The 13,317-nt window shown below is 42.1% G+C and overlaps 1 protein-coding gene across 6 annotated transcripts in view; it reads right to left on the bottom strand.

Moving 5' to 3' along the window:
• Positions 1–13,317, bottom strand: part of NCOA2 (nuclear receptor coactivator 2) — a 197,899-nt gene that overhangs the window by 25,012 nt on the left and 159,570 nt on the right. For all 6 annotated transcript variants that reach the window (XM_066626615.1, XM_066626620.1, XM_066626617.1 and 3 more), the window contains 3 exons: positions 11,302–12,559; positions 6,888–7,098; positions 1,084–1,290 (listed from right to left, as the gene is read on the bottom strand). In XM_066626615.1, coding sequence (XP_066482712.1) covers positions 1,084–1,290; positions 6,888–7,098; positions 11,302–12,559 — 1,676 coding nt within the window. The remainder of the gene's footprint in view (positions 1–1,083; positions 1,291–6,887; positions 7,099–11,301; positions 12,560–13,317) is intronic.

Raw genomic sequence — 13,317 nt, 5'->3', positions numbered from 1 at the left:
GCTGCCCCACCCCAGCTCGCTCCAACCGCGAGCACAGCTCTGCGGCTGGAGAGAGTTCCGAGGGCTGGAGCAGCTGTGCATGGCATCTCCGGCCCTCCCTCTGGCTGCGAGCCGGCCTCGCCCTCGGCTGCAAGTGGTGACTGAGGGCTGGAGCAGCCGTGCGCAGCATCTTGGTTGGCTGGCAGGCAGGGGATGCCTGGTGGCAGAATGGGGTCTGGGGTGGGGTGTGGTAGCAGAGCGAGGGAGAAGCCTTAGCTTGTTTTAAAAAAGGAAGTGATGTCACAAGTGACATCACTTCCTGTGTTCAGGTCACTTCCGGGTGCCACATTTGGAGTTCGGCCCTCAGTAGGTGCCCTGAATCCAATGTGGCCCCCAGGATGAAATGAGTTTGACACCCCTGGCATAGACTGAGGTACGATTAAGAAGTAAGCTTCATTGATTTCAATGGGTTTTACGTTCTAAGCAAGGGTGCTTAAGGGCCTGATCTACTGCCCTTCAGCACAGGTCTTGTGCGCACTTCCAGGGAGACTGCCATCGTGAATGTGCTTGAAGCACTTTGTGGTGGCCAAAAAGAGGAAGGAGCTCACATGAAGGCCAGCATGGGTGGGTGCTGGGCCTCTACACTGGTTGGAGAGGCCCTGGGAACCGTTGGTGGAGGTGTTTCAGGGTGGTGGAAAGGGTGAAACTGGGCAGGGGGAGGGTGTTGTGGGAGGGGGTGGATCAGGCCTGGGATGCTGCCATCGGATCTTATCTCCCCTCCTGGACCTGAAAGCTACTCGGTTCTGTGACAGCGATTGAACTGCAGCGCATCCACATAGACCCATAGTGGCTGTGGAGCACAACATGAGATAAGGGAACAAAATGTTCCCTTACTTTGAGGTGACATCTAGCTACCTCTCTGCTTGTGCCGGATACAGCGGCAGTCTTGGCACTACTGTATCGTGGCACGGGTAGTCACGTTAGAATTGGGTTGTAAGTTTGTACAGTAATTAAACCTGCAATCCTATGCGAAGTTATATATAAAGGTAAAGGTAAACTCTTAGTCAACTCAAGATATAAAAAAAACAGTAACTGAGTTCTTACCTGGGCTACTGTTTCCTAAGTTCCCTTGATTTCCCATAACTCCTTGACTGCCCATCATTCCGGGCTGAGGTATCACTGAATATGGACTGTTGTTTCTTATGGGCGGGAAAGCTCCAGTACCTGATGGACTCTGCAGTGTGATGTCAAGTGGTAAATTCTGGTTTGGTAACATCCTTCCCAACTGCGCTTGCCGTGCATTAGTAAAAGCTATATGGGCAGAAACATGAAAGTTTTTAATTAAAGTCTCAAAATAATTTTTAAAAATTAATCTGGAGTTAATATTTTAGAACATCCACAACACCTTAACAATGACTTTCAGAAATTTGTTATTGTAGCACAGCAATTCAGAAAATTAGCTGTAAACCAGAAGACCCCAGCTCAACTCTTCTGCTGCCATGAACTTATCAGTGGTCCATTACCATTCCTTAGCCTTGGCCCTTCAATGCAATAATGGCTAGTACTTCCCTACATTACAGGATTGTAGTAAGAACTATTGGGATAATGTACTCAAAGCATTTCAAATCAGAAGTGATACACCTGAAATACATTAATAACTATATCTGTGTAAGATATCTGTAATATGTTTCTCTCTGCATTATTCACCTTTTACCGTAACGGCCCTTCCACAAGCATGGAAACTTCATGGGATATCCCCATCAAGAAACCTGAATTTGAGTTCCATAATGTCTCCTTCACATTTGTCTTACTGAACTACAACTTTAGAGCGCCAGCATATCTAGAAGTCTAATTACAGTCACAGTGCAGGCAAAAAGGTCTAACTGCCCCCTTCTCCCTGCCTAACTCTTTTGACACGACAATGACAATTCAATGCTGGTTAACAATGCATGTTTTTAGATTAGAATGGTGTATTTCCTGGAAGGGACAATGTGTGGATGGCAAAACCAATTTTATGGCAGTTTACCCACTATACCCCTGCTAACTGGGTAAGAGGCACTTTTTCAAGTGGCTGCTCCTCTTTTTAGCAGTGGGAGAGCAACTAGCTCACCTCACCCCAGCAGTGTCTTTTCTAGTGGCTGTCTGCTGGTGTTCTTTTGCATCTTTTTAGATTGTGAGCCCTTCTGGGACAGGGAGCCATTAGTTTGATTTTTTTCTGTAAACCGCTTTGCAAACTTTTAGTTGAAAAGCGGTATATAAATACTGTTGTTAATAATAATAATAATAATAATAATAATAATAAGGCCAGCAATGAGAAATTTACATGGGATTAAAACACTCCTTTTATAGCCACTAAAATGGTATAAGTACGAGGGTCGCCCAGAAAGTAATGCACCACATTTTTTTTCTCAGCCTACAGTAATGGTACAAATGCGAAACTTTAGATATACATTATTTGAATTTTCAGGAGTGCGCACACAAATTTTTGGTTTCTTCAGACAGATAGCGTAGCTGCAGCAGTGTTTCGAAATGGCGTCTGTAAGTGATGTACGTTACAAGCAGCGTGTCGTCATTGAATTTCTCACTGCGGAGAAAGAAACTGTTGGGAACATTCACAAACGTTTGTGTACAGTTTATGGAGAATCTGCAGTCGACAGAAGTACGGTTAGTCGCTGGGCACAGAGGGTGAGGCCATTAGAAGACGATTCGGCAGAGCTCTAAGATTTGCAGCGTTCGGGGCGGCCATCCACGGCTGTCACACCTGACAAGACGCAGCTTGCTGATGTGCTCATTTGCGAGGACCGACGCATAAAGACTAGGCAGTTGGCGCTGAAGCTGTCAATCAGCAAAGGAAGTGTGGATGCAATCATCCGTGCTCTTGATTACTCAAAAGTGTGTGCACGATGGCTTCAGCGCTGTCTTACGGTGGACCACAAATCTCTCAGAAAAAACATTTCTTCTGAGTTGCTGAAACGTTTTGAAGATGAGGGGGAAGCGTTCTTGTCCAGGATTGTGACAGGTGATGAAACCTGGGTTCACCATTTTGAGCCCGAAACAAAACGAGTCGATGGAATGGCGTCATCCTCAATCTCCACAGAAGAAAAAATTCAAAGCAACTGCTTCCGCCGGTAAGGTCATGATCACTGTGTTTTGGGACTGTGAGGGCGTCATACTCATTGATGTGATGCCATGAGGCAGCACCATTAATTCTGAAGCTTATGTGAAGACATTAACTAAACTCAAGAAGCACTTCCAGCGACTTTGGCGCCATAACAACCCAGCTGAATGTTTGATTCAACATGATAACGCTCGGTCTCACACAAATTTGAGGACTTCGGAACACATCACTAAACAGGGTTGGACTGTGTTACCCCATCCACCCTACAGCCCTGACCTAGCTCCCTCAGACTTCCACTTGTTTGGGCAATTAAAGGATGCCATTCGCGGAAGACATTTTGAGGATGACAAAGAGGTGATTCACACAGTGAAGAAATGGCTTCGTGACCAGAGCAAGGAGTGGTACCGACAGGGCATACATGCCCTTGTGTCTCGCTGGAGGAAGGCCATAGAACTGGACGGAGATTACGTGGAAAAATAGGGAGTGTAGAAGAAACAACATTCTTTCTTGTGTGTAAGTTTCATTGTGTTCAATAAATAATTGTTGAAGAAAAAAAATGTGGTGCATTACTTTCTGGGCGACCCTTGTAAATGAAGGGCAGACAGAAGTGGGCTTACGGCCCACAAACCACCGACAGCCAACTACTGCCTGAAGTGTGTATGTGTATCACCCATGTACTCAATTATGTATACAGCACCATCAGTGCACATAGAACCTTAAGGTGTTCCCCTGGTTAACAGACAGATACCTGCCCTTATGGAGCTTATAATATAAAACAGAAAATGAGGGAAACATAGGGAGGGGACTGATGAATGTGGGCAAATAGTTACATGAATTTAACTGTTGGTTAGTTGAGAGTGAGGATTGAAGAGTTCAAGGTCAAGTGGAAAAAAAAGGTTTTAAAGAGGGATATGAAGGTAGAAATACATGTTCAGAGAATGATTCTCATTCATAACAAAGGGCAAGAATGGGTAGAACTGCAGCAGAGCACAATGTAAATGTAAGCAGAAGGAGTTTGTGCTCGATATTGAAGAGTGTGGGAAACTGGTGGAGGGATCTGGGGAATGTTATGCGGTCCAAGACTGAAGAGATGAATAATTTTGGCTGTGGAATTTTGAACAGAGATAACAAGACTGATGAGAGACAGAATAACGCCATTGTCAGAAGAAGACGACGACCATTGTCAAGGCAGAAGATGATCAGGACATGAACCAGCATTATAGGCAAGGGAACAGAGAGGAATGGGGAGATTTTGAAAATATTGTACACAGAGAGGTAAAACAAGTAACTGGATATGGAAGGGGGAATGGACAGAGAAGAATGCAAGAGAGAGTCAAAGCTTTGTGCCTGATCAACAGAACGCATGGTAATGTTGCTGACAGATATGGAGAATGATCAAAAGGTCTTAGGACAATATATTCTTTTTGCCTTGCCCTTTCAGTTGGTAGGCACAGAATACCACCATGTAGCTTTGTAGGTTTGCAAAGATGTTTCATAAATTTTTCCTACACATAAAGCAATTCTGGGAAAGACCACAAGGCTGTGGAGAAATTATAATTATATATATATATATATATATATATATATATATATATATATATATATATATATATAGAGAGAGAGAGAGAGAGAGAGAGAGAGAGAGAGAGAGAGAGAGAGAGAGAGAGAGAGAGAGAGAGAGCGCGCACGCGCTTTTGGTAAGTAAAAGCTGGTGTTAATCCAAGGACAAATTTGTGATGCTCTCATCAGCACAGCACCCCCTTGCAAATAGGCTTCTGAGTGTTCACTCTGAAAATGCATTCCATGGGTATGGAGGCTGAAGGAATATGAGAGACTGGGGTGAAATTTGCCCCCCACCCCCAAATGGAAATGTCATTTGTTCATGTAAGAGAGACACTTAGATTGCAACTCTTGTACACTAGTACTGTGTGTGTACTTCTTGCTTTTAGAAACTGGTTGAGGGGTAGGGTGGGAAATGTTCTTGGGGCATACAATCAGAGGGCCTGTGTGGGTTAGAAGAGTAATATGATATACAGACTGACACTTCTCAGGGGAATCATTGTTAACGTTTGGCTTACATCTGAGAAACAAGGACACATGGTTGGAAAAAAGCACAATATTTACAAGAGGACAAGATACTGTTATTTTTAGATAACATGTATATACACAGGGTAATATCCCAAAGATATTTATAAGAACGGCTCCAGCTTCACATACTATATTATTTAAAGAAATCAACACCTATACATTGTATATACCTGTGGTTAACCAAAAGGTAAATATTTGAACAAGGTATTTTAAGAAAGATTATTCCCACAACATTTTGTAACCTGCCAATTTTGAGAAATTGGGTTTCCTCCCCTCCCAACGCACAATGACAAGTTGTCTTAATAAGATATTATTAACCTTGTCATTTAAATGGGACACTGTACTAAAAATGAATGGAGCTTAAAAAAAGGAAGATTGGCTTTAAATTATGCAATTTGTCTAATTTTAAGACCCCATCTTCTCAAATGCCCTACTTTAAGGTTTCACAGTACACTCACTTGCTTGGTTCTTAACTATCCACAGTGATCTTTGAGCCAATACAGGTTTCCATATTGACATGCAGCAGGTGAAAAGAAAAGAAACAAATCGTATCTATGATCCAGCCAGTGCATTTAGAATTTCTGACTGGGTGGGTAGGTATATCAGGGTTCAGCTGCAGAAAGATATATCATGCTGAATATTGGTGCAAAAAGCTGAGCATGCTGGGGTGAGAGTTCCTGGTTTCATCAACAGTTTAGCACTGTGAAACTCTGCTCAGTGAAACACCTCACAGCACCACTACTTGTTAGGTATGGCTGGAAGAAGCTCTAAAACAGGGGTAGGCAATCTTTCAACTTTAGAGATCTTGGACCTTTAACAATTGTATAGAAGAGAGAATTTTAGCAGGTGCAGCTCGTCATCTGTGAGATGACAAGCTACACCTGCTGAAATTCCCTCTTCTATACAATTGTTAAAGGTCCAAGATCTCTAAAGTTGAAAGTTTGCCCACCCCTGCTCTAAAATGTGTCTGCTGCTTCCCTCTCCATCCATCCAATAGGTGAACAAAACTGTGAGAGGCTTCACTTCACTGATCTACTATCAGCATGTGGCCTTCACTCTGATCCCATCATACTTTGCTATTGCTTCTGCACTCCAGTTTCATGCACTCTGTCAGTAGTGGGATCGAAAACTGAGACACACAACCTTCTGGTGACTAACAGCTCAATTGTAACCAACTTTCCAGTGCTGATGCAGCTGAAATGCAGCCTTCAGACAATGGAACTTTCCCCCCTTACTTTAAAGAGGCCTCTGTGACTGTCCCCCACTACAGGATGTAGCCTGTGTCCCATGGGCAAGGCCGCATTAGTGCTGGAAAGTTAGTTAGGACTCTGCTGCAAGTGGTTTTCTGGGTAGACACCTCTGTATTTTATTGTAAAGTATCCCATCCCCTTTTTGTATAATGTCAACAGCAATCATATGTGTGTGCTGATGGAAAGCAAAATTTTCAGCAAAGAAGTATATACTTAAGAATAGTGACTCAAATATCCAAAGTAGTGTACTATCTCAGTTTGATGCTATAAAATCTTTACCACATCCTATTTCAAAATGTTGTTCCCACAGATTAGAACAGCAGATGGTGCTGTTTGATTACTGGAGATTTCCAAGCTGATCAACAGTCTGAAAGGCACTCTTGCAAAGGCTACATTTTTCTCATCACAATAATTTTGCATGTTTTCATGACTCAATATCAGCTCAGACTTACTGCTCTGCGAGATTCTCATTGCTGGTTTCTGCGCTCCAACAGGTGTACCAGGGCTGTTTTCACCTGTGATCTGCATGAGGTCATTGATGATGGCTTGTTTGTCAACCGATCCTGCTGAAGCACCTGGTCGGGTGTCTGGGAAAAGCTGTGACAATTGGCTATTCTGTAGATCATCCAAAATTTCTTCCAAATTATCTAGCTCACTGCCAGGCTTTAATGAAAAGGGAAAAAAGGAAGCATTTTCATATTGAGAACAAACTCTCTTACCACGACAGTACTAATACCACAGAAAAGAATGAACACCTGCCATGACCAATACATACACTGTATCCAATCAGTCGGGGTGCCTTAGTATTTGCCCTTGCAGAGAAAAGGTCTGGCATGACATTCAGAGGGCAATGCCTCTGTATGCAACCAAAGTCCTTAAGTTACCCTATAATTGTGTTTCCTGGAAGCATCGCACAAACCCATGAAACTCTTTCATAAGATCAAATTGGTAATATGCTCTCCTCACAGCACAGCCAAGTAACTGGCACAGAGATATCACCAAGGTTCACAGATGAAGTAGATTTTCATAAATGTAACAAAGAAACTTTGTTCAGCAGAAATCAACACTTTGTCCTTATTGTAATTCTGCTAGCTTATGACAGGCCTTAACACACACTATAGGAGAGTTACTTCCACATGGCTTTATAAGTTGCCTAGGTTTCTCTTTCATGGCGAAATACTATAGAGTGTTTGCCTTTCTTTTTAAAGCACAGGCATTGTTTCCATGTACTGTGAAAAATAACTAAGCAGTCTGAATTTTAGTTTTAAGGAATAAAACATTTTCCTACTTCTAAATACCTGTTTGATGACCTGAGAAATTAACCAATGTACAAGTCACAAAGCAAAAACCTCTGGGGGGTGAGAAGTCTAGCAGATTCAATTTCTTAGAAAACTGAAGCTGGTCTGGATGAAGGCGAAGTCCAAAGAAAGTGTACTACACAGTGAACATGGTTTCTACTCATGGAAAAGTCATAGAACCCTCTATAAAAGGTTAGGTACTTGCCGAAGAGGCAGCAATCCAGCAAAGTGGCCACATGTTAGCCAGTCCAGATTATTCTGCAAATTAGCATAATTCCTTGCAATAGTTACTAGAATTTATGTTAAAGTGATGCATGGAGTATTGGTTTTCAAAATTTGGCATAAATAGTAATAAATATGCTTTTCTTGTCAATACAGTTTCACCCATTGTAGCACTGATCCTTCCATCTATGTAGTTAACAACCATCACATGCTAAAGCTTTGAGGCCAACCAATAATTTGTGGCCTTTGTGTATTTTCAAATCAGAAGACTTCTAAAGCTCTTGGGTAATAGCAAAAGTAAACAAACTACAATTAAACACTTCTAAATCCTTAAAGCAACATTACATGTCCCAACTTACATACAAGAATCCATCTAGGTTTCACAGAAAAAATCTAGAAAAATACTGTTTGTTTTCTGTAAAAGATCATTTTCCCATCAAACTGAGGAGCGGGTAAGTTGAAAATAATTTGTTCAAAAACAAAGACATCTTATTTAAGGCAAACGGGCAGCCCAAAACTAACCTGCGTTGGTGTAGCCAGGCCACATGTGATGGCATCACAACATGGTTCAGGGCCCAATCCTATCCAACATTCTAGCACAGATGCAGCTGTGCCAATAAGGTGTGTGCTGCATTCTGTGGTGGTGGGGCAGTTATGGAGGTTTCTTCAAGGTAAGGGAAACTTTCTTTGTTCACCACAGGGCTGCATTGGCACTGGATAATTGGATAGGGTTGGGCCCTCAGTCTACTTAAATGTTATGTGAAAAATTTGTCACAGGGCTGCCATTTTCATGGTTCCAACTTATGGGGCTTCAACAAACCTAGTTAGTCAGCCAAGTCCCCTGTGGTACGGAGACATGGCAATTCTTCCTTAGCAAGGATTGTAAAGGTGAAGCATTAGTAATGTTTCCTACCAATTTGCATGAGACTGCTGAGAGAACCTGCTCAGTCACTCTTTTCTTCAACACCTTCATGCATGTTCCAGTACTGAGAAGTGGAATTCACAGTAGTTTCTAGAGCTGATCTCTAGTGCAGCCATTTGTTCATTATGCCTCTTTGCGGCTGTACATCTCGAACAAGAGTTTTTACATGAGTTATCACTAAGAGTTATTATCTCTAGAAGTGTTTGTTTCCAGTGAGTAAGATAGTTTTATTACCTGAGAGAGAACTCCAAAGAGGGATATGGGCTGGCCCTTGCACCAATCCAAGAGTGTGGCAAACATGCCAAAAATCCTACCCCTCTCCCAGCCAGCCCAATATTACACTGGGCTGCTTGGATTTGCGCTAGTGATTTTGCTGGTGCAGATGTGAACAGACTCACAGTGGTGGCTGGTGCATGACATGGGGTAAGGGGACAAGGCCAGTTAGCCTGCCTGTTCCAGCACAGGCTAGGATTAGACTGTAAGTCTTACTGAACACAGTGGGCTTACTTCTCAGTAAAACAACATCATTTTCAAACTTTGGGTTCAAGTTTACTTTGTCAGATTCAAACAGTGCTGATGTCTTGCAAGTCAACACATCAGGCTCTAGTGCTACAAGAGAAATCCTCAGACAAATATGAGCATTATTTCCCGCACCAAAACTATCCAGTTGACAAATATAAACATGTTAAACAAGTTCTTTTGTGACAGTTGTATGAATAAGATACAAATAAACCATTGTTGCTTTTTAAATGAGGCTTTAAAAAAGTTATATAGGTCAGGAGTGTCAAACTAGTTTCACACAGAGGGCCAAATAGCATTTGTGATGCTTGCTGAGGGCCAGAAGTGACGTCATTAGGCAGGAAGTAATGTCATTAAACAGATCATAACCAAAAATAAGAACTTTTTCTCACTTACAAACTCATTAGCTGCAAATGACAGAAGAGAAAATTTACAAATCTTGATCATATTTCAAGATATGGAAGATCCCAATTTTCATATGGGCTGCCCTTTCAGCAGTAACACCTCAGCACTGCTCAGCAGCTGAGAGCCTGAGGGCCGGATAAAAAGCTTCTGCGGGCCACATCCGGCCCCCGGGCCTTATGTTTGACACCCCTGATATAGGTTTTATGAGATGGGAAACATTTCTGCAACAGTAGATTCAAATTTGTGGGCCAGGAAGATGATTTGAATATGCTACTTAAAATTATGCTATTTTTAGTGTAGAGATATGCTTCAAAGTGTTTCCTCTTCAGAAGTTACACTTGAGGAAATGTTCTGATCTTTTTCCCCCATCAAACTACTCCTTAATATTTAGTCCATTACAGCTTTGCTATACAGGTTGATTACCCCTTATCCAGAATTCTGAAAACCAGAATATTCCAAAATCCAGAACTTTCTTTCAGTGCCGACGTGACATAACATGATCTTGGGTGCCAGCCAGGATGCATTCAAAACCTAACAAGGAATCATGGTTCAACAAACTGTGATTCATGCACAAAATTAAAACTACTGTATAAAGTTACTTTCTGGCTACGTGTATATGAAACACAAATGAATTTGGTGTTTAGACTTGAGTCCCATTCTGAAGATATTTAGTTATGCTTATCCAAATTTCTGGAACACTTCCAGTTCCAGGCATTCTGGATATGGGGTACTCAACCTGTATTTCCAGTCAAAAATTCACACTGAATTTAGCATTCATTTGAAAAATATATCACTTGAGAGTGAAAGGTTAAAATAATCCACAGTAGGCACCACAAAACTATTATAGTTTTTGTTCCAGAAGGAGAAAGAGGAAATGTGAGAGGGTCGTGGAATAACTGAGAATATCTTCCGTTCTAACATTATATTAAACTCTTTCAGCTTTGATCTATATTTAGGTTACATTTCCTGTGGGAAGGAAGATCGTTCTGCATCAGTCACTATGCTTTCACTTTCTCATTCCAGAGTGAGTTTTTGTTGTTTGTTGCACGAAAGCACACAAAGTTTTAGGCAACTTTTGTATACTGGATGCAATTCAATGAGATACTTTGTTTGCTCACTTTTCCATTATTTTCCCCACTTTCTGCCCTACTCAGCTTTTCAAAATCCTCTTAATCAGACAAGAAAAGCACTGAATTTGTTCTAAAGCCCTACCTGTCACCAAAAATCATTGCCTCTCCACTTCCACCTTTCTTCCCCACCCCACAATGCCCATTTGATGCCCTAACCAAGAATCAGAGCAGCAAGCAACAGATCAGACTTTTCAGTCAGTCACCTCTTGGAAATAGAAACAAGGCCAGTGGCTTCTTTACAAATGAGATAAATTGCTACACTATTATCACAAATAATAAATGGAAAATGTCAGGGATGCTGAAGAAGAATGGCTTGCACACCCACATCTGAGAGAATGAATTGCGACAATGAAAGTAAGAGATTTCTTACCTGTTCATTTGGCTCAAAGCGCATCTCTTCTTTTTCCGTTTTCATAGCTACTGGCTTTGTGCTACTGGAAGGATCCGTCTTGCTGTCCAACCGCTCCAGTTTGGGAGTTATGTCTGGCAAACCAATATCTTTAGTATCATCTTTATCTAACAAGTAGCGAAGTAGTGCATTTTCTTTCTTCTTGGGACTCACCGGTTCCTGTTTAACAGTCACCTCTGAACCAGGAGCTGTGCTACTGGTCTCCTGGCTCAGTTCTTTGCCTGTGGCTTCTGCTGTGAGCTTAGCCAAGTCTACAGGAGAACTACTGTCCTGCAAAAGCCTGTGCAAAATTTTATGCTTCTCCTTGAGCGAGGCTCCATGTGCTGAACCAGAACCAGATAAACCTCCTACGGAGTCCTTGTTAGCATCTCCCATCGTATTAGACAAAGGTGAAGGCTCCATCTGATCAGATTTGGTGGTCAGCAGCTGTAAGAGCTTTGTCTGGCTTTTGCCATCATGCAGTCTATTCTGTCCATCAGGCCTCTCGCCACTGACAACCTGGGGCATGTTATCATTACTTTCTTTCTGTTCTCCTGAATGGCAAACACTCTCAGCTTGTCCAGATATACCTTCTGATTGCTCCCCATGAAGTCCAAAGCCATCTTTAGAGTCCAGGCTTCCCATTTTGCTTAGCTGGGGAGGATTCATGCTAACAGGAGAATTTTGTAAATTACCCATTTTTAGGTCAGGCGAAGCCAACGATGACCCTAGAGAGACTCCATGCCCCTCACTGAGAGCCTGAAGTGCATTGAGGGAACTGTTGGTATAACTATGGCTATTTCCTGTGCTGCTGCAAACTCCAACAGGTGAATGCAAGCTTCCTGCAGGGGAAAATTGACTGGGCGGGATCCGAGGACTTCCAGGACTCACACGATGCCTTGGGGAAAGCATGGAGTTTGGCTGACCTGGTGTCATGCCAGGGCTGCTTTGTGAGGGACTATTCATTTTTAGTGCATAGTTACTACCCTGAGGAGTGGATGCTTGTATACTTGACACATGGTTCATCCCGCCTGAACCACCAAACCTGCTTGCTGGCATGCCCATTTGTTCCTTCGGGCCATTTATGGCAAAATTCATATTGCTACTGATGGTCATATCTTGACCTGGATTCCCACTGCACATGGCCTGATGGGCAGGGCTGCTGGAGCTAATTGGGTTCAATGGCTTTCCCACGACTTGTCCAGTTAAATCCTGATTCATTCCACAGACATTCTGTTCCCTGAAACACAGAATACGAAAAAGCATTAGATGAAAAGAAATATTACATTTAAAGTGTGCTTAATAAAGAAAAACAATACAACAATATATAATTAGCATCCCTTAGGGCTTAATGTTTCTTTACCTTATTCATAGTTTAAGAATGTTTCAGAAAACCACCCATTTCTTTCTTTTGGACACAGATCATTGCTATAGAAATAGAGACAAATGAATGCCTGGTGGAAGATACTACTGCCCAATGACAAGTTCCACTGCATGGGGAATGAGAACCTCATGTCTGGCATGCATCCATTTTGGGGCCATTGCTAATCATTTAGCTACCACATGCCTAAATATAAATTGTATGTTTTAAGTTTTTAATATAGTGTATGTTTATATATTTTGTTTTTTATGAACATTTAGTAAGCTGCCCTGGCATTTTGCCTTGGCAAAGGAAAAGCGGGGCAGAAATTCTTGAAATAGATGATGTTCAGTTAATGACTGCCATACCTATCCACAAAGCTTTCCACGAAGGGGTCAAAGCTCCCTCCTCCCTGTAGCGAGTCCCAACAGTAGATGCTAGTAGCCTCCAGAAAATGATCTCATGAGCCACCATCAGTTATATCAGAGGTATTGACTTGCCCAAAGATCCCAATGAATTCAGAGTTAGAAATGGAACTAATTTCTCTTATGCTCAAACCTACTACATTTCTGCTTTCAGAGTTCCTTTATTGCACACACTAGACAGTTATGGTGCAATTGTATAAGTCTGAAACACCC

This window comes from Tiliqua scincoides, chromosome 4 (genome assembly GCF_035046505.1).
Source record: "Tiliqua scincoides isolate rTilSci1 chromosome 4, rTilSci1.hap2, whole genome shotgun sequence".
NCBI classification, from domain to species: Eukaryota; Metazoa; Chordata; class Lepidosauria; order Squamata; family Scincidae; genus Tiliqua; species Tiliqua scincoides.
The sequence above is the reverse complement of the archived record's forward strand: the minus strand, read 5'-3'. Positions and strand labels throughout refer to the sequence as shown.